The sequence below is a fragment of the Haliotis rufescens genome, unplaced genomic scaffold (genome assembly GCF_023055435.1).
Source record: "Haliotis rufescens isolate VD_foot unplaced genomic scaffold, xgHalRufe1.0.p SCAF_10, whole genome shotgun sequence".
NCBI classification, from domain to species: Eukaryota; Metazoa; Mollusca; class Gastropoda; order Lepetellida; family Haliotidae; genus Haliotis; species Haliotis rufescens.
Window position 1 is genome coordinate 39508980 of NW_025963780.1, and position 22978 is coordinate 39531957.

Below are 22978 nucleotides of genomic sequence, written 5' to 3' on the forward strand. Positions count from 1 at the left end.
ATGTAGATATGCATATATTAGCGTCATGAAGGACAGGGGACTCAACTGTATCTTTTCGTGACTACCGCATTTGAAACAGGACACGGGTCTTATCTACACGTGACTTCCGCATTTGAAAGAGACACCATGCTCAAATTTTAATCCTTGATTAAAATAGTAGAAAGTTTTTCACTTTCTTTTCGTTGGAATGTTTTGTTCCTGGACACGGTTTTATAACTTATTGTTTCAAAGGAGTTATTTATAACCATGGTTTCGGGAATTGCCATGACACTTGGAGCAATGTATCCGAAAACTGGGCTGTGGCAGATCAGAACGAGACATGAGGACATCATATCTAGCCGAACCTAACACTAGCCCCCATTTACGTCAGATTTAAAACACTACAGGTAATTGATGTTCCACTCTGTATCTGACTCAAACACGAGTTTGCGCTAACAAAATATTACTGTACTGTACACTGTAACCTAAAAGCAAACTAAACATGTCCCATTTTGTAAACATGCTTTGGGGTCTATAAATAGGTTATCTAAATACTTTAAGTGTAACATAGGTACCCGCCAAGGATGCATTCTTCGCCCACCGATGTTTGTAATATCCAAAAGCAAACTTTATTGAAAATTATGGAGAATTTAGTACTAAACACAGTCCAGAAATATAGCACTGCAAAACTTAAGTTCTAACAAACAACTCTATTAATATTAAATACATCACCATTGTATAACTATATAACTAATTGTTTGTTTCAATTTAGTCACTTCAAACATGGGTATATGCTTTCTTTTACCCGGCGGGTTACATGCCAACAGTGATAGCTCACAGGTAGTTTACTGAATCTTTCATTGAGAAATACAGAGAAAGGTTGTTACAACATACATTTGTGACAAGTTGATTTTTTGCTCAATCGCTTCAGTGTTATTCTACGGCGCTTCAGCAACTTTTATGACACTACTTTGTGTAGCTTACTCATTCGGAGATTTAGAGAATGGGTGTGGTTTTACGCTACGTTTAACAGGATTTATGTATTTAATGGATGGAAAGCCCGTAGTGGCATAGGTCACGGGCATTTCAGGGTAGTAACTTTAAATGACGTCAATAACACTGCTCATAACTGTTAACGGTAACAGTACAAACACAAAAGGCGGGCCAAATTGTTTTAACGACAAACTTTTAATTCAATTCGTATAGCCCTAGTTGCCAAACAGATAGCGAGTTTAGAATCATCGACGAAACAAGATGAATCATAGGTCCTTGGTACCTTAATTGATTGGGTAAAGCCATAGAAAGACGTCGCTTATATTATAAATCACCAGTTTGTCTGGTCCAGACAAGGCACATCGTGATCTCAAAATAACGTACGAGTGAGAGATGAACAACAACTTATCGCGGAAACAATTTCTGATTGATAATCGTTATATCTTTGGCTACACATGCGTTTACCGGACACCAATCCGCCATGTTTGTTTGATGCTACTAATAAAGTATTTTGTATCTACTTTGGTAATAAAGATTTCGAAAGCATTTAATTAAAGCCGTTTAGTGGGGGGTAAGTCCCCCAAACTCCCTGTTCTTTCAGCGAGGCGACAAAAATGGCGTCTGAAAAAACACAGAAACCGTTACTAAGGGATGAGATCGTGCACATTCTTTACCAGAATGGCTGAAGGTGTCCGGTATACTGCATTCCTGGTTATGTTTGCTGACAATGTATCTACAAATGAGGAAGTATTGATGTTGCGTTACCGGTGAAACTAGTCACGTGGGAAGATCTCAAATGGGCAGATTTTAAAACCGGGGTGGAGTTGCACCACTTCCATATCACGCCGGATATGCAGGGTGATGCTTGATTTTTGGGGGGCCACGGGTGGCCCAGTCGTCTAAGGCGCCGCGATTCGCTGTGCAGAGTTGCGTCCCTTGGGTACGCCAGAAACCTATGATTTTGGGTTCGAATCCCGGTTCGCCCCGATTATGTTTCTAGGTTTGTCAGCACCATACCCGTGCTCGTGGGTTTCACCGAAGTGGTAAACGTCTGAGACCTGCATCACTTCGGGCTTTCCTCCCACATTAAGCTGACTAGCCATGATTGGTTGGTGTCACTCACGATGAAGTGCTCTCGTTGTACACCGACGTACACAACACATCAGACCTAGGTTAGGTTACCTCTGATAATGACCCAACGCATTGTGTCGCACACATTCCAAGTTGTGGCAATGACAACGCAAAGACATAAATAATTTTCGTGCCCTTTATTAAAAAATATGAAACATTACAATTTACAAAGTAATCTGTATTGAATATGTAAACACAGGATATATTGTAGTAAATGTGCTAAGCTTAAAAAGGAAATAACAATTCGTACAAAGAAAATTAGGCGATGACGGGGTTTCTCTACCTATCCATCAGCGTTCTGAAATACTGTACCGTTCCAGGTGTTCACACACATTTGAGCTCACGTCTGCTCTAGTTCGTGGGATAAGTGTGCTTTAGCAAACATTCGCATACAGAGCAGCTAGTGAGATCACTCTCACATGTTGAACCACGCACCTTTCCTCCAATACTGGGGGGCACAGGTGGCCCAGTCGTCTAAGGCGCCGCGATTCGCTGTGCAGAGTTGCGTCCCTAGGGTACGCCAGAGACCTATGGTTGTGGGTTCGAATCCCGGTTCGCCCCGTCAGCACCATACCCGTGCTCGTGGGTTTCACCGAAGTGGTAAACGTCTGTCACCTGCATCACTCCGGGCTTTCCTCCCACATTAAGCTGACACGCCGTGATAAAACTGGAATACTGTTAAAAGCAGCGTTAAACCCAACTCAGTCACTCACTCCTCCAATACAGTACAACGCAACTGCTCTCACAGACAGAATATATGCGGCCGCACACGCCTCATACCGAACATCTGGCACACAGACGCATATGTGTCCTCCTTTTCCTTACTCTTGCCGCCCGTGAGGATAACTCCCAGGTGACATGTTACCGTATCGAAAAAGGCCTAAGACCTTTTCTTGATCACGAGCTGCTCACCAAAAAGACCCTGAACAACTAACAGACCAGCACAGTAAATCTCTCCAGTGCTAGCCCAACAGTGACAATATCAGAAATAAGATCTTTACTCCGAGGAACACTGAACCTAAATGATCACCCTGACCCAGCCAACACCGCAGACCTCCAGGCTACCTTATCTTTACCCCCAGATATACCCAACCATGTGACCATAAATCTTCCGCTTTAATAACACAAATGCCTCTCCGCCAATAATAACAATACCTTGATAAGACCTTACATGATCCCAAGGCGACATCTCCACTAAAGCTAAGTGACCATCCTTCTACGCTATTAACCAATCCTAACTAACCAATTCACAAATATTGTCAACTATGTGCGTCTAATTTATTTTACAAAAGGGTCGGCCGGGTAGCCTAATGGTTAAAGCGTTCGTTCCTCACACAGAAGACCCGGGTTTGATTCCCGACATGGGTACAATGTGTGAAGCCCATTTCTGGTGTCCCCTGGAAAATTGCTAAAAGCGGTGTAAAACCATACTCACTCACTCACTCAACATTTTACAAAAAGCCGTTACTTGAAGAATCTCAAGTTATAATGATAGCTGGAGGTTAAAGGAAAGGAAATCAAGCGAAGCTTCCAGGAAAAACATTATCTTTACTACATGGTCTGGTATTCAGTTAGACTCTGCATGACATAACCTAAGATATGAGAGTAACAACAGTATCAATGTGCAGTATATTGGCGTCAATATAACCGGGTGATGGGAATGAAATCAAGTACAACTTGTATATACAGTATGCACTATGCATGAACACGTAATGCATCAGATACTACAGGGATGCCATAGACAGGGAAGGGTCAATCAATGGAGCTTTAGCGTTGGTAGTAGTAGTTCTGGTCGCTGCCGTCGGGTCGCAGACCGAACGACGTCTCCAGGTTGTCCACCACGTTTCTGAATGTGGGTCGGTTCGCGGGGGACTCGGACCAGCAGTCCTGCATCATCCGGTAGTGACTGAAAACAGACACAGAGAGTTGTACTAAAAACTTGTTTATCTTTCTCTATATATATATCAGTCTGGGCAGGTGTAAGTGAATGGTGTATATTTCAATATTGAACCGCTGTAACTACGGGAGTACCGATGAAAAGGCTTAACACATTGTGTTCTTGTGTGAAGTGAAACCTCTTTAGGATAATGAACGAAGCACGAACCACTTGGCTTCTCAAACATCCAAGATGTGTGCGTTGTCAGATAGTTTCACAGGTATTGTATATTTCACTCAAACTCCGACATCACATTTTACGAGAAATGAAGAGTATACCTGATGATTAAACAAATATAACGTCAACCATACCTAATAGTGAATGTAATAGTATTGGTAAATAGAAACAATTAGTTGAGCACCCAAAATAGTGTTGAAACATATAACACGTCTATTGATAAATAAATGTTACTTACATATCCTCTGCATACTCTGGCCTTGACATTCTGTATCCGCCCTTGACCTTTGTGGGTATATCACGACCTCTGATGTCAGCGTAAGGGTTTCCACCTGGACAGTAAATGGCATCATTTCATATCTATTGCTACCTTTCCTCAGTCCTATCTTAGAAACTCCACTAAAGTCACTGACACACCTACCCATGCTGAAGATCTCCCACATTGTCACACCATAGGACCATGCGTCACTCTTCTCGTTAGCGTCCTTGAGGGACCTCAGACACTCAGGGGCTGTCCATTTGATCGGGATACGATCCTACATCAGAAACAAGCAACATCATTGCAATGCATTAGATTTTACAAAAAGGGTTACGACTCGGGTAATGGACATGATGACATGACGTCAAAGTAGGATATAAATCGGGAATATGCTTGATCGGGTGTTTAATGACATAAGTGTCCGATGTTTGTGTTGAATTGAAGGACATCCTGGAGAGGAAATATACACTTTTGCCTCACAATTGCGTTGATAAGACACAGACACTGACACATAGACATACAGTTGCTGTGCCCTTACCCCTTTGTTGTCATCAGCAGACTCATCAGCCTTGCTTGGACCACAGCCTGCAACCTTGATCTCCAGCAGGAAGGTCAACAAACAGTTACGTGCAGCTAGTTTGCGGTGAACGATCTGAAACAATGCACATCATTCACATGCTGACTTCAACATGGCATGCAAGATGACGTTCTATGCAACAATTTCACCCTGATATGTTGATTGAACACTAACCTCATTCAAACATGAATGGTCAAGATTCATACACTGACCTCTCTGCGATCAAGATGGATACGCCCACGGACATGCCTTTTGGATCAAGAACACACTAACCACAACCATGCACCAGGGATCAAGTTAGATGCTCCGCCCATAGCACATTAAGTCAGGAAAGACAGCCAGACCTCGCCATTTCCACAAGTATGAATATGGATAAACTGGCCTCGCTATTTCAAGAAGTATAAAGAGTGAGTGAGTGAGTTGAGTTTAACGCCGCTTTTAACAGTATTCCAGTTATATCACGGCGTGTCAGCTTAATGTGGGAGGAAAGCCCGAAGTGATGCAGGTCTCAGACGTTTACCACTTCGGTGAAACCCACGAGCACTGGTATGGTGCTGACAAACCTAGAAACATAATCGGGGCGAACCGGGATTCGAACCAAAAATCATAGGTTTCTGGCTTGCCCAAGGGACGCAACTCTGCACAGCGAATCGCGGCGCCTGAGACGACTGGGCCACCTGTGCCCCCCAGAAGTATAAAGATGGATAAACTGACCGAGCTGTTTCAAGAAGTATCCGAAAGTTCTCATTCAGCCCTAAACACGTTGTAAACCGGTCCTCGCCTAAGCACATGGTATGAAACAATAGTGAGAAAGGGATCACGTAGCAGTGCTTCCTTGACGCCATTCGCTTGGCAAGGACCCGCTGGTCGGGTGTTGAAATCCAAGTGTTGTTCTTCGTATGAATTCGTATGACACTTACCCCTTTGGACGCCAGATACTCCATCCCACGTGCAATCTCCAGGGCGAAGTTTTGTATCCTGTCAAGGGTGTCCTCGTTGATGTTTGATCTCTGCTTGGTCAGCCACTTGTCCAGCTGGCCAGTCTCGCAGTACTCCAGCACCATGACGGGACCCACTGGACACCAAACAGACATACAGACACATGTTATACTGACAGACACCATAGAAAGAGTCACCAAACAGCACATTGGCACATGTGTTCTTGTGGCATCGATTTCAAGACGTCAACGGTGAAGGATAAGTATTCTCGAATATATGTTGAAGCAGATTCCATGGCGTATAAGGCAAAACAGTGACGTGAATGGATAACTAAAAGTCAGTGGTGGCACATGGTGTTTGGGAAATGGGTAAAAAGCATGACCTGATTCATCTGTAGCAGCCATTACTCACACAATTTGCATGAAAACGTTAGTTTTTGTTTGTCATTTTATAACAGTAATGTATAACAAATGTCAGTTCAAAAACTGTTCAGCAATAATCTTGATCTGTGACGACACTATGCAGTGGCGAAATGGGCAGTAAGCATGAAGACTTGTAACACCCACCACTCACACAATTTGCATAAAAAAAGTAAGCATTTGTTGCAATTGTAAAACTGAATTAATGTTCGTCAACAAATTTAAGGCACGAACTCACGAGCATCGTTCTCCATGACGGCCCCGAGGAAGCCTAATACGTTGCGGTGCTCGCCGACCTGTGTAGCGGCAAAGTTGATCTTAGCCAGCATCAGAAGAATGTCGTCCTCACTCTCCCGCGCTGTAAAACAATGATTTACATATTGAATTTGATACCAGTAACACAACACTATAATCCAACGTCAACCCATTTTGATTAAATTTTGTTCACATCAAAAAGTTAATTTTACCTTTCAGAACCTTAGCAGCCACTTCCTTGACGTTCTTGGGTGTCTCCATCCACTTGGCCTTGTAGATCTTGGCAAACTTGCCGGTAGCGATGACCTCTGTCAGGCTGATGTCCTCTGGGGGAACGTACCAGGGCTCCCCTAGGTCCATGCTGCCGTAGATGTAGATGTCGTCTTCCTTGGTGTATGTCGTGTTCTGTAGCAGATAAGGGGGGTTAAGCGCAGCTACAGTAAGCTTCTAAAATGTCAACTGGTGGGGTAGCAGTTTTATTTGTAAATCCTTTCGATTCCTCACAAACCCAGTAGCTAGTGTTGTTTTGGAGAAAGACGATTTATTTCTTACAATATACGAGTAGACACATCAGAAAGTGTAAAAAGTTACATCTTACATCATATGCCCATCTGCTGGTGCGATTTCTTTGTTTGAGAGTTGTGGTACCAGTTGAAGTCTCTACATGTGGTCTCTCCCTGTACGTCTTGTGCCGTTGAAGGAGACCGCCGAGAAGCCCGAGTTTGAACAGGACAAGGCCCAGGATAACGAGTATCACTATCAGCAGGAGTAACACTCCTGGATAAAAAAAAAGAAGAAAAACAACATTGTGTGTGACACTATTGATTGAGATGATTAAGATTCAAGTGAAAGAGTGACTTTTGCTTATGAAAAGATCTGACTTAAGTACACTCACCTATCACAATACCAGCTACTGTTCCACCGGAAAGTCCGTCAGATACTGCAAGAGATGACAACAACTGAAGTTGTGTACATGTGAATCAATGAGTAAATAATTTTAGTTTTGACTCTATTAACGCTCTAATACATTAATTTGAACACAATGTCATCTGCCAATAAAAGGTTTAACATCTGGATATAACTGAATGCCGTTTGCACAACTGCTATGGATTTCTGATGCTAATTGATTCATGATTCCATATACAACCTTTGCGCACAACGAATTTGCATTCTAACATATCATGATCAGACATTACACATTTGGCTCGTTCTAACCTTCCCTAAATTCAGCTTGAGATTCAGAAACCTTATCTATAGCCTTGGCAAACGCACAGGTCACTTATTAATAATACATAAACATTTTACTAAATATACAGAGTTGTCCCCCTGTAGTTGTTGACATCATTAGAAGCACACAATACCAATAGACAATGTATCCGGAAAGTATCCATGATCAAAATCATTCTAATTAATAATTCAATATATGAGACAAAACGATTAAGAAATTGTGTAATCTATGAGAATTGTAACATTTTAGATGACGAATGCTATTTAATATTTCACCTTTTGTGACAATATCCTCTTTTTATAACATAAGGGAAATCATCAATGGTACGATTATCTTGTAAAATACGTCATCTTGTAGATTGTCGTCATGTACAACTGATGTTTTCACCAGCAAATAAATTCCTAAGCTGTACATACGAATCCGCAAGATTAAAATTATTTTAAACATATATCCTACAATTTAATTCAATTACTACATTTAATCACAGATCAGAAATTCTTCGAATTGTTGATGTTATTCTTCATATATTGCTTCTTCTGTTCCAAATAAAGTCTTTCCTGTATCACTGTCATCGGATGGCCAACGAAAATATACACTGTACAGCCGAATCTGGTACAGCCAATCACTCAAACTTGCCACGAATCGGTCCACACGAGCAACGTCAGAAATAGCATAATAATTCCAAAGTTTTGTTCATCAGCTTTTCTTAAAAATGCGTCTCTTGAATTAAATGTACATATCAGACGTTTATCATCAATGTCAGAATCAAATACTATAACTTTTAAAAACTAAATATGATAAATCAATAACTACTTGTATGTTGATGTACATGCCTGTTACAATGACAATATGCCACCTTGTATTTAGTGTATGCTATATTAATACTAAATGGTATTTAAGTACACACGAGCCAGATATACATTCGCGTGTCACAAATATACATATTAGATCATGTAGAACGGCGAAACATTCGGCTTAGTACAAACGCAAAGCTTCACAAACAGAAAAAACTGTTACCTGTTGTGACGGTCACCGGGTCAGCCCTGCTCTTGAACTCCCCATACTGGGAGATGACCTCGATGGTGTAGGTTGTGTCCGGCTGGAGGCCGACCAGAGTGTGGGAGGTCGCTGTCTTGTGCAGTAGGGTCATCTTCGGCTGTCCATTCACCTCGTAGTTGATCCACATCTCTGTCCGATTGTAGCAGCTGAGGGTGTGTTTCCACGTCAGTGTCACTAAGTTTGTTTCTTTCTTTGTGACAGTCACGCCTACAGGTGCTAGCGCTGAGATGAATAAAAAAGAGGAAACCTAGATATGTCATAAATACTGGAACCATCACGAGTCCAAGACATTGAAATGGTACTGAGTCATATGCTTTCAAATAGAACGGAGTCCATTCTACGATTCCCACTATTCCATAAGCATGTGTTTGAATCGCTATTAAATAATAATGATAACAGGTTTTCGCAATAGGGTGAGCGTATCCTGTCCTACCAGTAGTACCCGTCACACAAACATGAAAAGGAAAGCCGAGAGTTGAACTGAACAAACACGGAAACAAGTCAAAATAGGGAATTGCATCGGACATACTTTTTGTTGCTAGGAGTTTCAAAAGCGCGCTGACATGGTACTGTTATTCACAGTAAACCATCGTCCTTTGTATTCAACTTGGAAACAAAATGTTGACCTTTAATCGCAATCACATTAACACCCTACTTACATCCTTGTGTTCCATTCAGTGTATCTAGTTTATCCACCTGTAATAAAGATAAGTGCCACATTAATAGAACATAGCAAATATTCGATCAAATTAACACTTTATGAAACAACATATCACCATCAGACTATTATATTGTTTTTGAATATTTATTTCATTTTTAAATGTATTGTATGCCTGAACATGGACATCGTTTTGGTTTGCCTGAACATGGACATCGTATTGGTTTTCATAATCTTAAAATCCTTTTTTTTACATCACAGAATAGAACCAATTGTATCATTATCAATTGTCCAGCATCTAAAACTTAAATTAACCACACTCACAGTGAAGCTCTTTGTTGTATGGATTCCCGCCATGTTCACGAAATCCATGTCCATTGTCACCGTCTGTCCCTCCAACATTGGGTGTTTTAACCAGCAGTTGCTGATGGGCAGAAACTGCTTCTTGTTGAAGCAGACTGGATTGACGGTGGTACAGTAACACGTTGTAAAGCCCTCACACGACTGTGGAGAAAGTTGTGTTAAAAGGATATAGCGGGTGGAAATGAAATGTGAGGCAATTTTGTTATGAGGAACAATAAGTGTCCAACGGTTCACTACAGTATACTAGTATATGTACTTACATCAATGGTTCTGAGAGGCAAAGTTTCATTAACAATCATTAGATTGTTGCTCACTTTCCTGACGAAAAGGTTCACACGTTTCAGTCCACTCTGCATGTCCCGAACATTTACTTCAACACTGAAATAAAAGGATGTAGACATTGTTGATTATTTCTTTAGAATAAAGCCGTAAGACGAACAGAAAGATCAAGGCATTGTTGTTCAGCAGGAACGGTCAATGTGAGCTGAATGTAATTATTTATATGAAATGATTAAGCAAAATAACGGCATCGTTTCTTGCAGCCGTAACGACCTTTTGAGTGAGTGAGTGAGTAAGTGAGTATGGTTTTACGACGCTTTTAGCAATATTCCAGCAATATCACGGCTGGGGACACCAGAAATGGGCTTCACACATTGTACCCATGTCGGGATTCGAATTGTAAATGTAATCGTATTTCATTATTAAGGCAAAAAATAAAATATTTTGTATGATGAAGGGTTTTTCATATTCGAAACAACCCACAATAGCAAACGTTATGTGCAGTTGATCGCCCAAACGATTTTTTAAAACCAAATCTCTTTGTTAACTGTAAGTATATCCCACCAAACTATCACCTTTGGGAGAAGGATGCAGATGCCCAGACAATTGTAGAATATTTAACAATAACTAAATAAGTTAATCCAATGCCAATGACAATTTGAAGTCACAAGGTGGTTCTAAACGTTTTAAGACTTTATAAGTACGAATATGTATAAACTATCTCTCCCGGAATATAAAGAAATCTGAACAATGTGAGTTGCTTCACATCAACAACTGGTTTCGATTCCGAGACAATCCTGCGTCTGAGAGGAAGATTCCATAAGATCATCAATAGTCGGAGCTGAACAGAAGAACAGACACAAAACAGGCGACGAACAATGTGTCCTGCTGGTGAACTAACAAACAACACAAAGGTGTTAACATGGAGAGTATGTATGCAACTACTCACGTGGAACTAAATGGAACATTGTTGGTCTGGATGTTCCTCCGGAACACAGGCTGCTCGACTTCAGGCGGTGTATCATCAAAGTGAACCCTGGTGGAATCTATCCGGGTGTTACCTAGGACATCTGTAGCTCTCACCCAAACTGTGACTGTATCGTGCTTCGTCAGTTTACCTCCGAGTGAACCTATCAGCCATATATTTATGTACATTATTTCAGAACGAAAAGGACATTTACGTGATATTGATACATTAATTTGCTGAGATAACAGACGCATTTTTTGCCTCGTTAAATATAATTTTGAAGCACACCTTGTCCGCCAGATATAAAATAACTGTGTGTCGACGACAATATGATAATAAGTTACAAAATAACAATACTGAGTTGAATACGTTACCTGCAGGTATAATGTATGTTTCACTGAGTCCGACAACAACCCAGCCTGTGGTTGGTTCCGTCTGGTTCACACCGGCAAAGCTGTCCTTCGCATAAACAATCTCAAACTTGACAACACCTCTCTTGTTTGGTATTCCGTCTACTGTCCTCTGTCCGTCGTGGTCATCCTGTCCGGAGTCTGTAGGGATCCTCTTCAAGAAGTCCTCGAGCTGTGGGGGGTAGGCGAGGACTTCGTTCAACCACTTGCCCTCCTCATGCTTCAGGTTGACAAAGTGGTTGGTCCATGTGACCGTGACGGGTCTAGAAGGATCGTCTTGCCAGTTGTATCCCCCATTAGGATCAGCTGATGATATATACAGACGGTTGTCTGCCCCTGTATCTATGGTAACATTAGAAACGCGATCGTATATGGCGATCCTCCTTACAAAGACAGAGTTATTGGCCTTGTCGGAGGCCTCCAGGATGAAGGAGTACACTCCAGGCTGTGGAGGTGTGTAGGTGGCCTGGAAGGAGTTGGAGGCCAATGATGACTGATTGACTTCAATAGGACCATGTATGGGATCCAACGGTTCAAACTCCTTCAGGACCTGATTCCCGTCCACCTGTAGCCGGAAAACCTCCCAGGCGTAACGATGCATGCCTGACGGTACGTCAGTCCAGTTGGACCAGCGGAGAATGACAGGGTCCTATTGTTCAATTGTAAATACATATGTACAAGCAAAAACAGGTGAAATATGTGTTATGAAGAACACAGGTGTTATACGCCAATACAAACCGCTATTATCAGATTTAGATTTCGCACTTCAAGGTTACATCGACTCCCTCCTATTCATATTTATCCATGAAGTTATAAATTATTAAAAAATATACTTAATTCCAAATTTGCACTCATTTGTTGGCAGAAATTATCTGTAAGAATTATCCAAAGTTTGCAGTTTGAAAGAACACATGATGAATGTCGGTTATGTCATTACTACATGTTTCGAGTGGAATAAAGTAGCACTTGAAGCTGCTTTACATGTTTATAAGGGATAATCGAGCGTGAACACATATCCCCGTCAAAATATAACAGAGAAAGGTGTGAGGGACATTTTTCTCTATCTGCTCTGAGAGTAGAACTAATTTGGGCCAGTACAATATTCGCCCTGGTAACATTGTTGGTCATTTGGATAAAAAGGTAGAGTACCTAAAAACAAAATTAGAGAGCGAAACTAACCTGTGACGGACTAGGTACTCATTGTTTACGCCAACATATACCAGTATAACGTAACTTAACAATAGTATTATTTATAAGGAACGCAGTGTCCGTGCAAATGTCATTCAGAGTTGGTCCCCCGTGAATGACATTTTGTGTAACTATTTATCATGCATTATTATATAACAGCATTATAATTATGTAATAATAATGTCTGTTACAACACAATAACAGTCAGTTATATCCTGATGAGGCCCGTACATAATAGCTGAAAGCGCTAATCAATAAACGGCTGTCATTTCTACTTCAAGAAATGAAATTCGATATATATTACTAATAGAGCGCGGCCTTAAACAACAAACCAACAAACAAAACATGCAAACTCAATATATCATACATCTAAAAGTAATAATTTTGTTATCATTCATACCTTTGTGATATCATCATCCAAGGAAAAGACGGAAGTACACCTCGATCCTATTTCGAGACATGTGTGAGTTGGTGTCAGGAAGTCAAAACGGTAAGCCATGGCTTTCTCCGATTTTTGTCCTGTGAAGTTCTGAGACTGTCGATCAACGAACCCATTATTAGTAAACTCCCTCAGTTGTCGGTAACCTCCACTCCACACTTTGAATGTAATGGTCAACCTGAAGAGAAGTCAGGGTGTAAACATGGTGTTTTCAGATTAGCGGGTAATACGTATTCAGTGTTCAGCAATGTCAGCTGAACTGAATCCTAAACTCTCAGGCACTATCAGATACTCAATACCATCCACAAGTCTGACTGTGTGTCCACAATATAAATATGTAATCGTCGATTTCTTCCAAAGAATCGCTTCCTCTAAACGTTGTGGAAACATATATCATGCACCTCTGCAATGCAGTGACGTTATCATGATGGCATACCCCTCCTTTATAAGTCGACCCGTGAAGATCCGGGGTAGAATAGGTCTTCAGCAACCCATGCTTGCCGCAAAAGGCGACTATGCTTGTCGTAAAAGGCGACTAACGGGATCGGGTGGTCAGGCTCTGTGACCTGGTTGATGCATGTCATCAATCCCAATTGCGTGGATTGATGCTCATGGTGTCAATCACTGGATTGTCTTGTCCAGACTCGATTATTTACAGACCGCCGTCATATAGCTGGCATATTGCTGAGTGCGGCGTTAAACAACAAACCACTCAACCACCCACCTTTATAAGTCAAACATATGGATAACACACTATAGAAACATGCGTACGCAGTTTTTCTGTAAAATATCATTTACACTGCATATATCAAAATAGAATGAATACAGCATTTAATGTTGCCGTGACGAATACCATGTCGTTTTAATATATGGAAATGACCATGGCTCTATATTTACCATGGTACGTGACCCGTGAAAATCCGGGGTAGACTAGGTCTTCAGCAACCCATGCTTGCCGTAAAAGGCGACTCAGCTAGTTGTAAGAGGCGACTAACGGGATCGGGTGGTCAGGCTCGCTGACTTGGTTGATGCATGTCATCGATCCGAATGGCGTGGATCGATGCTCAAAATGTCAATCACTGGATTGTCTGGTCCAGACTCGATTATTTACAGACCGCCGTCATATAGCTGGAATGTTGCAGAGTGCGGCGTTAAGCAACAAACTCACTCACTCACCAAGGTACGTAAACGAATTCGTATTGACAATGCTCTTTAACCAATAAGATTACGGCACATAAATCTGTTTGAGTATATCCACAGTGTACTGTGCTATCAGAAGCACAAACGCATCTGAGGATAAGGTCTTTCAATACCCTGAAATAAATTTATCTTTTATAGCGTGGTTCACTTATCTTCGAAACAGTTCACTTATCTGTTTATGTCCATGAACATTAATCTGTCGTAGAGATTACTGATTGTTTTAACTGAAATACTTAAGAATATATTCTAGCATTACTCTTGTTCGCTACTTTACAACTAGAATAACCCACAATAATCCTTTTCTGAGTATGCTATGACAGGTATAATAAGTATTGTTGAGAGTACTTGTGTAGGCTATACGTGCTCAAACACGCAAAGTCCTCAACCATACGTCTTTTAGAATTGAGAATGTAATTGCTTGAAAAGAAAATACTATGTGTATTTTTTTTCAGTATGACTCTTTGCAAGAGTGAAAGATTTAATTTGTAGATGACTACATGGATAAAAAATAATGTCATATTGTTATATCACCACACATTTATTATAATTCTGAAATCTAGATTTATATGCCCCTTCTACTCGTTATGTTTTGGCATCATGGTCGCAGAACACCTTGTAAAATACGAATCGGTGAAAATTGACGCAGTGATGGGTACAATGAACGGACAGAGGCATGCAGTCATGGGCACGATGATCACGAGGTGCTCGAAAACCTGTTGGTTGTGACAGAATCGTTGCACATAATTATTAGAGAGCACAACAACATGTGCTACTAAGGATTGCAACAACTGAATGCACTTATAATCCATTGACGTCAAATACGTCGTTTGACGACCGAAGAATTAGGCACATGCATAGGCACGCTGGAAACTGGGTCAACACAACGTCTGTGGTATCTGCCAAAGTGTGGTCAGCAGGGCATGGAATCAATACCAGACGTTTTGATGAGTTACGCAGCGACCATCTTCCCGAGACAAGAGAGTTAACTGACTTTAAAAGTCCAGTTTTCACCCTTGCCGAACTAGGCTGGTATGGAGTTACATTTTGGCTGGACTAACGAGTCTATGTACAGTCCAATCGAAATCTCGCACTGAAATCGAAATCCGGTTCATAAACCGTCGTGCAGATTTCGGTCGATTGAAGGATTTGCAAAGGATGTGCACCGCCAATTCGGTGTCAGCAGGTATTTTTCAAATCTTTTCATGTTTTTAAACAAGGTGCTCACGTGATTTGATTCATATCAAATGATGTAAGACCCGTTTTCTCACAAAATAGATCTTGAATATCGATCAGGTCGTCCTGACTGGGCGCCACCATTTTGTGTGAAGCAAACGCAAGTTATACGAGAGGTTGAATGCGATTGGTGCCCATCGGAGAGGCTTAAAAGGGACATAACTGGTAATAGCCACTGGTGGCGCTACGATCGAGTCCAGTAATTCCAGCCTAGTTCGGCAACGGTGGAAACTGTACTTTTATAGTTAACTCCCTTGCCTCGTGTAGATGCGCAGCGACAGGCGGGTGGTTGACATCGTTCCACCACACAGGGTTGGTTGCAGCTAGACGTCATCCCTTAAGACTGCGGAACGACAGTGGCGTTAACGTTTCTACTCAGACAGTGCGATATCCCCGTCTTGAGGCTAGTCAATGGTTTCGGAGAACATGCATTCGCATCCCATTGACCCGACACCACAGGCAGGCATATGCTCGGATTTGGCTGGAGTTCACGTCAATTGGTCAGAGCAAGATGGGGCTCAAGTACCTTTCACTGATGAATCGAGATACTGTCAAGACTTCATTGATCATCGTGCCCGAGTATTGAGTCGACAAGGAGAAAGATTTCAAGATTCCATCTCAGCCGAACATGAGCGCTCTGAAGGGGGTTCATTCATGGTTTAAGTAGAGTTGGAGAACCGATCTCCATACCCTACAGAGGGTCATGGCGACTCTACAGGAACTCGGCAATGCCCTTAATGAAGAATGGTACAATCTTCCCTTGGGAACCATCTGGACACTTATTAGGAGCATCAGACGACGGTGCAAAGCTGTGATCGGAACACGTGTATCACATACGCGGTGCTGAGACTTGTTGCTTTATACAATGAATTTGGTTTCGTGATTCTTTTACGTTTCATTTCTTGTCAGATACTCTCATTTTGACGCGTGATCTAAGTGATTATTGGGCACATGTTGTTTGGTTGCCTTGTATGGTATATGACAACGGACCTTTGTTCATTAAACATGCACATGCCTTCACGCAATATTGTCTCTGGTTATTTCAACACATGAACACATTTTGACGTATAAGCTTTGAATAGTATATACATTGTATTTAATCTCAAAGGACACGTGTGTTCAGTTTATATGGTTACAGCTTTTCACAGTTGGTGTCATAAAAGATTAATATTGACAGTAGCGGGTGACCTCGCCCAGGTGAACACTACCAAGCTGACTGTCGTTCATTTCCCGATGAACGTCAGTATGTCACGTGATTACGTTGTCAATCGAGCGGAGACATACAGAACTACTTTTGGGGAATTCCTCTATGTCTAAAAATAACATCAGTACAACTGATGACATCGATTCAGGCTATGAATGATGCGGGTGTTGAGGCAAGACAGATCAAGTATGTGTCGGGTCACCGAAATGAAGCATCCATTCGAAGCTATAACAGATAATGCTCGACTTACCAAAAGAAATCACTGAGATCCACTGTGCCACCTCAAGCGGTAATCCCCCCCATCATAATCATAGTATGACTCAAACACACACCCACAGAATGTTAATATCAATCCATTTTCAGCATCAGCTGGGGCTGGATTTCTTTCCAACATTAACTTTTTCTGGGTGTTCATTTCAAGTGAATGACATTTCCGTAGCCGCCATTTTCTACCGTTTGTAAAACCAAGGGATGTCACTCCAAATGGAATGTTTGGGACGGATGACGTCCCGACGTCACGACTCTCCACGTTAATATAGTTCGCTTTAAATAATTAAAGTTTGATTTTTAATGGATAGTTTTGTAATGATGTATGTATCTGTCAATTTAAGGATTGAAGTTGTATTTGTTGACGCTTCGCGCATCATGCAATTTGCTCACGTGAGGCACTGTCTTCATCAGCTGATGAACGTCAACAAATACAACTTCAATCCTTAATTATCTTCCAACCCCCTTTACAAATGAAACTTACTTGTCGCCATTTTCGAGAGATCGGTCGTAATTGGATCTGTCAATGTCACAGATGTAGGATTCATTTGCTTGTCCACTCGAGACTGCAGGTTCACAGGGAATAGTCTGGTCAAGGCTGACTTGTGTCGTTGTAAAATTCGACCCTGTAATCAATCCATTTCTCAAATGTACATGTGTGAATCTTCATACTCCTGATCGATTGGAAAGTTAGCAACTTTATCATATATATGAATCAGTATCAGTATATGACTCTTCATGATCATATCACTGTGTAGGTCCAAACATACCTGACCCGTGAAGATCTGGGTTAGAATAGGTCTTCAGTAAACCTATGCTTGTCATAAGAGGCAACTGACGTGATCGGATGGTCAGGCTCGCTGAATTGGTGGATGCATGTCATCGTATCCCAATTGCGTAGGATCGATGTTCATGATGTCAATCACTGGATTCTCTGGTCCATACTCGATTATTTACAGACCATCGTCATAGAGCTGGAATAGCCATGAGTGCGGCGTTAAACAACAAGCAAATAAACATACAAACCAAACATACCTGTGTAAGGTATTTTCTCATGATACAGACGAGCTTCAGCACGAGCAATGCCAAGTCCGTAATCCTTGACAAAGAATGGCGACGCAGGGATGTTTTCAGCCATATACTGAGCTGATGCATTGATGTTCAACTGGTTGAACATTTTCCTGTTTGTCCAAACGTAGTCAACATCGGTGGAGTTTGTCGAGTCCACATACAATGAATACTTTTCCATGGGCGGTGTTCCTGTTCCTCTCATCCAGAATCCAAATCTTGCCTGAACCTCAAAGATAACTGGTCGTTGATCTGACTCCACTTTGAACATTAAAGACCATGATTGGCGTTAAGTGGAACCATCTAAAACAGCTTATACTACGGTATTTCAGAATGATGCATTCTGATAAGACCGCAAGAGGTATAGACTATATGTTAAAGTTCAATTTTGTTGATGAATGCATCACCGCAAAAAACAGTATTATTTGAAAGCAGTTCAGTCTCAAACCCGAGCGGTAGGCAATAGGAAATACTGCTGCAACTTATTACGCGTTGCATGATGACATGCTGATGTTCTTAGATTAAAAGTAATTCAAAGTAAGTGTGGCAATATATTGTAGACAGAATGCCTTATTGTACAATGACAACGAAAGTGGGTTGTATAATTCTCTGACGTCAGCACAGCATAAGTCGATTACGTCCTGTGACGTGCTGTCTACCGCGGCACAATACTTCGACTTCCTATTGTAGGACAGTATGGCGTCTTTGCAGTGGCGACTCTGGATCTATAAAAACGCATAGTACATATTGTACCACAGTTTGGGCCAGTGTCTCATTTTGTTTTTCGGCACTTAATTTTTAAAATTCATGTGATTTGAATCCCGATTTTAAAATCTTACTTTATATGTATGCAATATATATTTCAGGGCCAACAATGGTAAATGCAACGCATTTTACCTCCGCCCACTGCACTAGGTCAAGGACGGTGTCTGGTATGCCGATGTTCCCGTCTGGAAGTACCCGTTACGTGCAACAGTTTCCAAACTCTTCAAGCAAGCTGGTATTGCAGGATTTTTTACCAACCATTCACTGCGAGCAGCTAGCTACTGTACGATTCCGGCCTGGCCGACTGACTGGACACAGATCTCTGGCTATCCGTAGCTACGAGGAATTTGATTTTATTGGCGTTTTTAGATGTATCATTTAGATCTAAAGTCCTATCGTAATTCCTAAAAAGGAAATTTCGCCTTTAAATTTCCAAATTAACTATATTTATTTATTTATCACGAATTTTCTGCCTTCCTAAGGTTTAAATATTTTCATAAATTTCTTTTCTTATGCGTAAGTTCTATTTGAAAATTTACAGGAGGAATTTTCATCCAAAATATTCTACTATTGATGGAGTGTTGTACATTTTTTAAATTTTAGAGGAAATAAAGAAATTAAGGGAATATGGAGCAGACAACAGATTTTTGCAAATGTGGTAATGTAGAACACACTCTCAACTGGTTCAAATAATGAACCTAAATACCTAATTATCGTCGTTTTCATTTTAACATGTACAGCATCATATATTTCAGACATATTTATATACCACTCACATTGTCTACAATAATCGCCAGGGACATTAAACGGAGACCGGAAGCCTGATGAACAGTCACAGTTGACGTTGTTGCTGCCGAGAGAGGTGCATGTCCCGGGGAAACAGGGCCGCTGATAGTTGCACACCACTGAAAGTGTTAACTGCATATATACTATAACAAAATGTGAACACAGTGTAAATATCACCCATTACAGTTCTGAAACTTAATCCAAACAACTCTGAAGAAGATATTGCTGCAGGTACAGAATATATACGTATCAATGTCCTTTGACTTATTGGTGCAATTTTGCATTTGATAACCGTCTTCGAACATCTGTAATTCAAAACGCAGACGTCAATCATTTCATTTTTCCCATGTGGCTAAACTTTTGTGTATATATGTACACATATATTCTATTTAAGAACCCGTTGAGGACCACGGGATTCTTTCATATTACAATAGTAAATCTAGTTATTCAGTCATGCCATGACAGATTTACTGTAGTAACTTTTTTCGAGGAGTATGGATAGGATATAATATACACGTTTCGACCTCAAAAGTCTTTTTTACATTTACTTACACGAGTTACACGTTGGTCCCACAGCACCATCACCACACTGACACCTGTTGGGGGTTACACAACTACCTCCGTTCAAGCATGGGGGGTTGCAGATTGCTGTGTCATTTAAATACATTTGTGTTAGTGAGTAATGCCTCTTATTTATTTCATGGATATCATCATGATTAACAAGCATAATAAACGCGATGTCCTACAAAACCATCGACTTACAGTTTGTTAGCATTTCTTTGCATTGAATACTTTATCCCAGCACACATGCAGATATATTTCAGAACAAAAACTATAATGCGATTCTTCAGCTTTAATGTCATTTCCTAACACAGCCGAAACGAAGATGGTGACAAGTTGACCCAGCGGACAAGAGTTTCTTGAAGACAGAACGAGGCACGACAGTCACCACCCTTTCGCTCCGAGATTTCGTGTACTCAATTTCCTGCATGGCTTTATTATAGTCATATCCTATAATGATGCGTCTGGTGTGGAAGGAAACCTGAATACTAGTAGCCTATTTACCATACAGTTTTCCTCTCGCTCTGTGAAGGTTCATTCTCTAAATGAACTAACACAAAGTGAAAGTCAATTCTATTATTTTTTTGTGTCACTATTTTTACCTCAAAGGATGTAGACCTTGATTTATGCACAATCATACTCAGTACGTGTGACTTCATGTTTACATTGACAACCATACAACAACCAGCTGTATCGCGGAATAAAATAGTTCCGCAAAACGAGAGGTGACATAAGCTTATGTACGCTCAACATTCTCAACAGGAACACTTTTTGTAGTTTCTGTACAACAAATGGACTCAAATAATAACCTCATTAGTTGAGTCACCTCTTCTAAGAATAACAGCGCGTCGTAATACATTTACTTCAAGTACAGGACGTCAAAATGACCTTCACGAAAAACGTAACGGGAGATACTTCCGAAGTTATTAGTGAACTTGTGGCTATCACAAGTAATTGTCATCACTAATCAATTGGCCGATCACTGAACGGTGATTGTAAAGGTGTGTCAATTTTACTGAACCGCGAAAGAAACGTCACCATGGATAGATATATGAGAAACCTTATTTGTCCAAACACTGTTAACATACTTTGAAAAACATTAACAAGATGAAAAAAACTTGCCAAAACTGATCATCAAGGTTGAAATTAAAATGTCAAATGTTCTTAAAGTGTAACACAAAACTAATCTCTGAGAAAATGGCATCACAAGTCAGTATCTCGTGTGTCCGCATGATGACTGCCGTCCAACGTCAATACATGGAATGGATGAGGCGGTTGATGAAGGCCATGGGCACTTGAGCATATAGTCTGAGGAACGCCTGACGCAGTTCAGCTGCAGTTGTCGGCCTTGGTCGGATGTCATTAGGCCGTCTTTGAATCTCGTCCCACAGGTGCTCAATGGGATTTTAATCGGGACTGAGGGCAGGCCACTGCATGGTTCTGCATGATGCCATTCTGCTGGAGGAAGTATCTTGTTGCTCTCGCAGCGTGGGCACGGGCGTTATCATGCTGAAACTCGTGCCAAATGAGGTATGGCGTGTGGTCTCAAGACTTGATCAATGTACCGAGCTGCTGTGACCACAGGGCCGACTCTCTGTGCAAGACCAATTCCACCCCACACCATGATGCTCGGACCACCCCACGAGTCTCTCTCAACAACACAAGCATCCGAATAAAGTTTCCCACGGCGTCGCCAGACTCTGCCATATGCTGTTGACATCCAGTAACGGATCTCGTCTGAGAAGAGGACTATTTACCACTGCTGGTGGTGTCAATGCTGGTGCTGTGTTACCCACTGAAGGCGGTCCCGGCGATGACGTGGTGTCAGAATGCGTCTTCGGTGTGGCCTGTGACAGTGAAGGTGTCTGCTCGTCAATCGACGACGCACGGTGTCCGCACTCGTGTGTCGCTGGTGTGTCCCCATGGTCTGTCGAGCAGTTTCCGCAGCAATAACAAAGCGATCTTGAAGATGCTGTCGTACAATCTGACGATCCTGACGTCTGGTAGTGACCCTTGGTCTTCCACTACGTGGGTCAGTCACCTGTAGTGTTGGTGTTTTGGTACCGTTGCTGGAGCCTGTATATGGTCCGTACGTGGACTTAAAATGAATCGGCTACTTGCCGGGCGGTTTGTCCAACTTGCAATCGTCCAAGGGCTTGGTGTCGCTGATTTCTTGTCAATCTTGGCGTGTGGTAGCAATTCAATAACGAATGAATGTTATCCGATCTGGGTGGATTTTTATAGGGCAAGAAATGGGGGAACGCATGTGCATTTCCTTTTGCACGGAACTCACGTGCATCGGGTTACCATGGCCGTTGTCGTGATGCGTTTGGGCGATCGGTTTTATTGTCATTGGCTTTGTTTATGTAGTTAATGTTAAATTTGGGAAACTTTGAAAAAATTACCCAGATATTTAAATGGATACTAAGGTACGTTCATATATTGTTGAAGACTGTCACAGTCGTTTAGACACGGATCGAGTCGACACTACGGTTGTTTGGGTGTGCTTTCCTTTCGTTTTATGCTCTAGGATTGGTTGTAGCAAGGATATCCTTGAATGGACATGCAATCGAACTCTCTGACTTATCTCAATGTATGCTAAAACGCGAAGTTCAAGTTTAAAGGGTCTTAATGATGA

The 22978-nt window shown here is 41.4% G+C and overlaps 1 protein-coding gene across 1 annotated transcript in view; it reads right to left on the bottom strand.

The window, feature by feature from the left end:
• Positions 1-2225: 2225 nt before the first annotated feature.
• LOC124142643 overlaps positions 2226-22978 on the bottom strand; it is a 34444-nt gene continuing 13691 nt past the window's right edge. The window contains exons 4-23 of the mRNA XM_048390451.1: positions 20332-20427; positions 19770-19898; positions 18196-18489; positions 17645-17786; positions 13218-13434; positions 11594-12278; positions 11202-11382; positions 10234-10351; positions 9935-10114; positions 9612-9648; positions 8911-9174; positions 7561-7605; positions 7264-7442; positions 6878-7070; positions 6649-6768; positions 5973-6127; positions 5014-5127; positions 4638-4752; positions 4455-4548; positions 2226-4009 (exon numbers count right to left, since the gene is read on the bottom strand). Of these exons, the coding sequence (XP_048246408.1) occupies positions 3871-4009; positions 4455-4548; positions 4638-4752; positions 5014-5127; positions 5973-6127; positions 6649-6768; positions 6878-7070; positions 7264-7442; positions 7561-7605; positions 8911-9174; positions 9612-9648; positions 9935-10114; positions 10234-10351; positions 11202-11382; positions 11594-12278; positions 13218-13434; positions 17645-17786; positions 18196-18489; positions 19770-19898; positions 20332-20427 (3497 nt within the window). The 3' untranslated portion in view covers positions 2226-3870. The remainder of the gene's footprint in view (positions 4010-4454; positions 4549-4637; positions 4753-5013; positions 5128-5972; positions 6128-6648; positions 6769-6877; positions 7071-7263; positions 7443-7560; positions 7606-8910; positions 9175-9611; positions 9649-9934; positions 10115-10233; positions 10352-11201; positions 11383-11593; positions 12279-13217; positions 13435-17644; positions 17787-18195; positions 18490-19769; positions 19899-20331; positions 20428-22978) is intronic.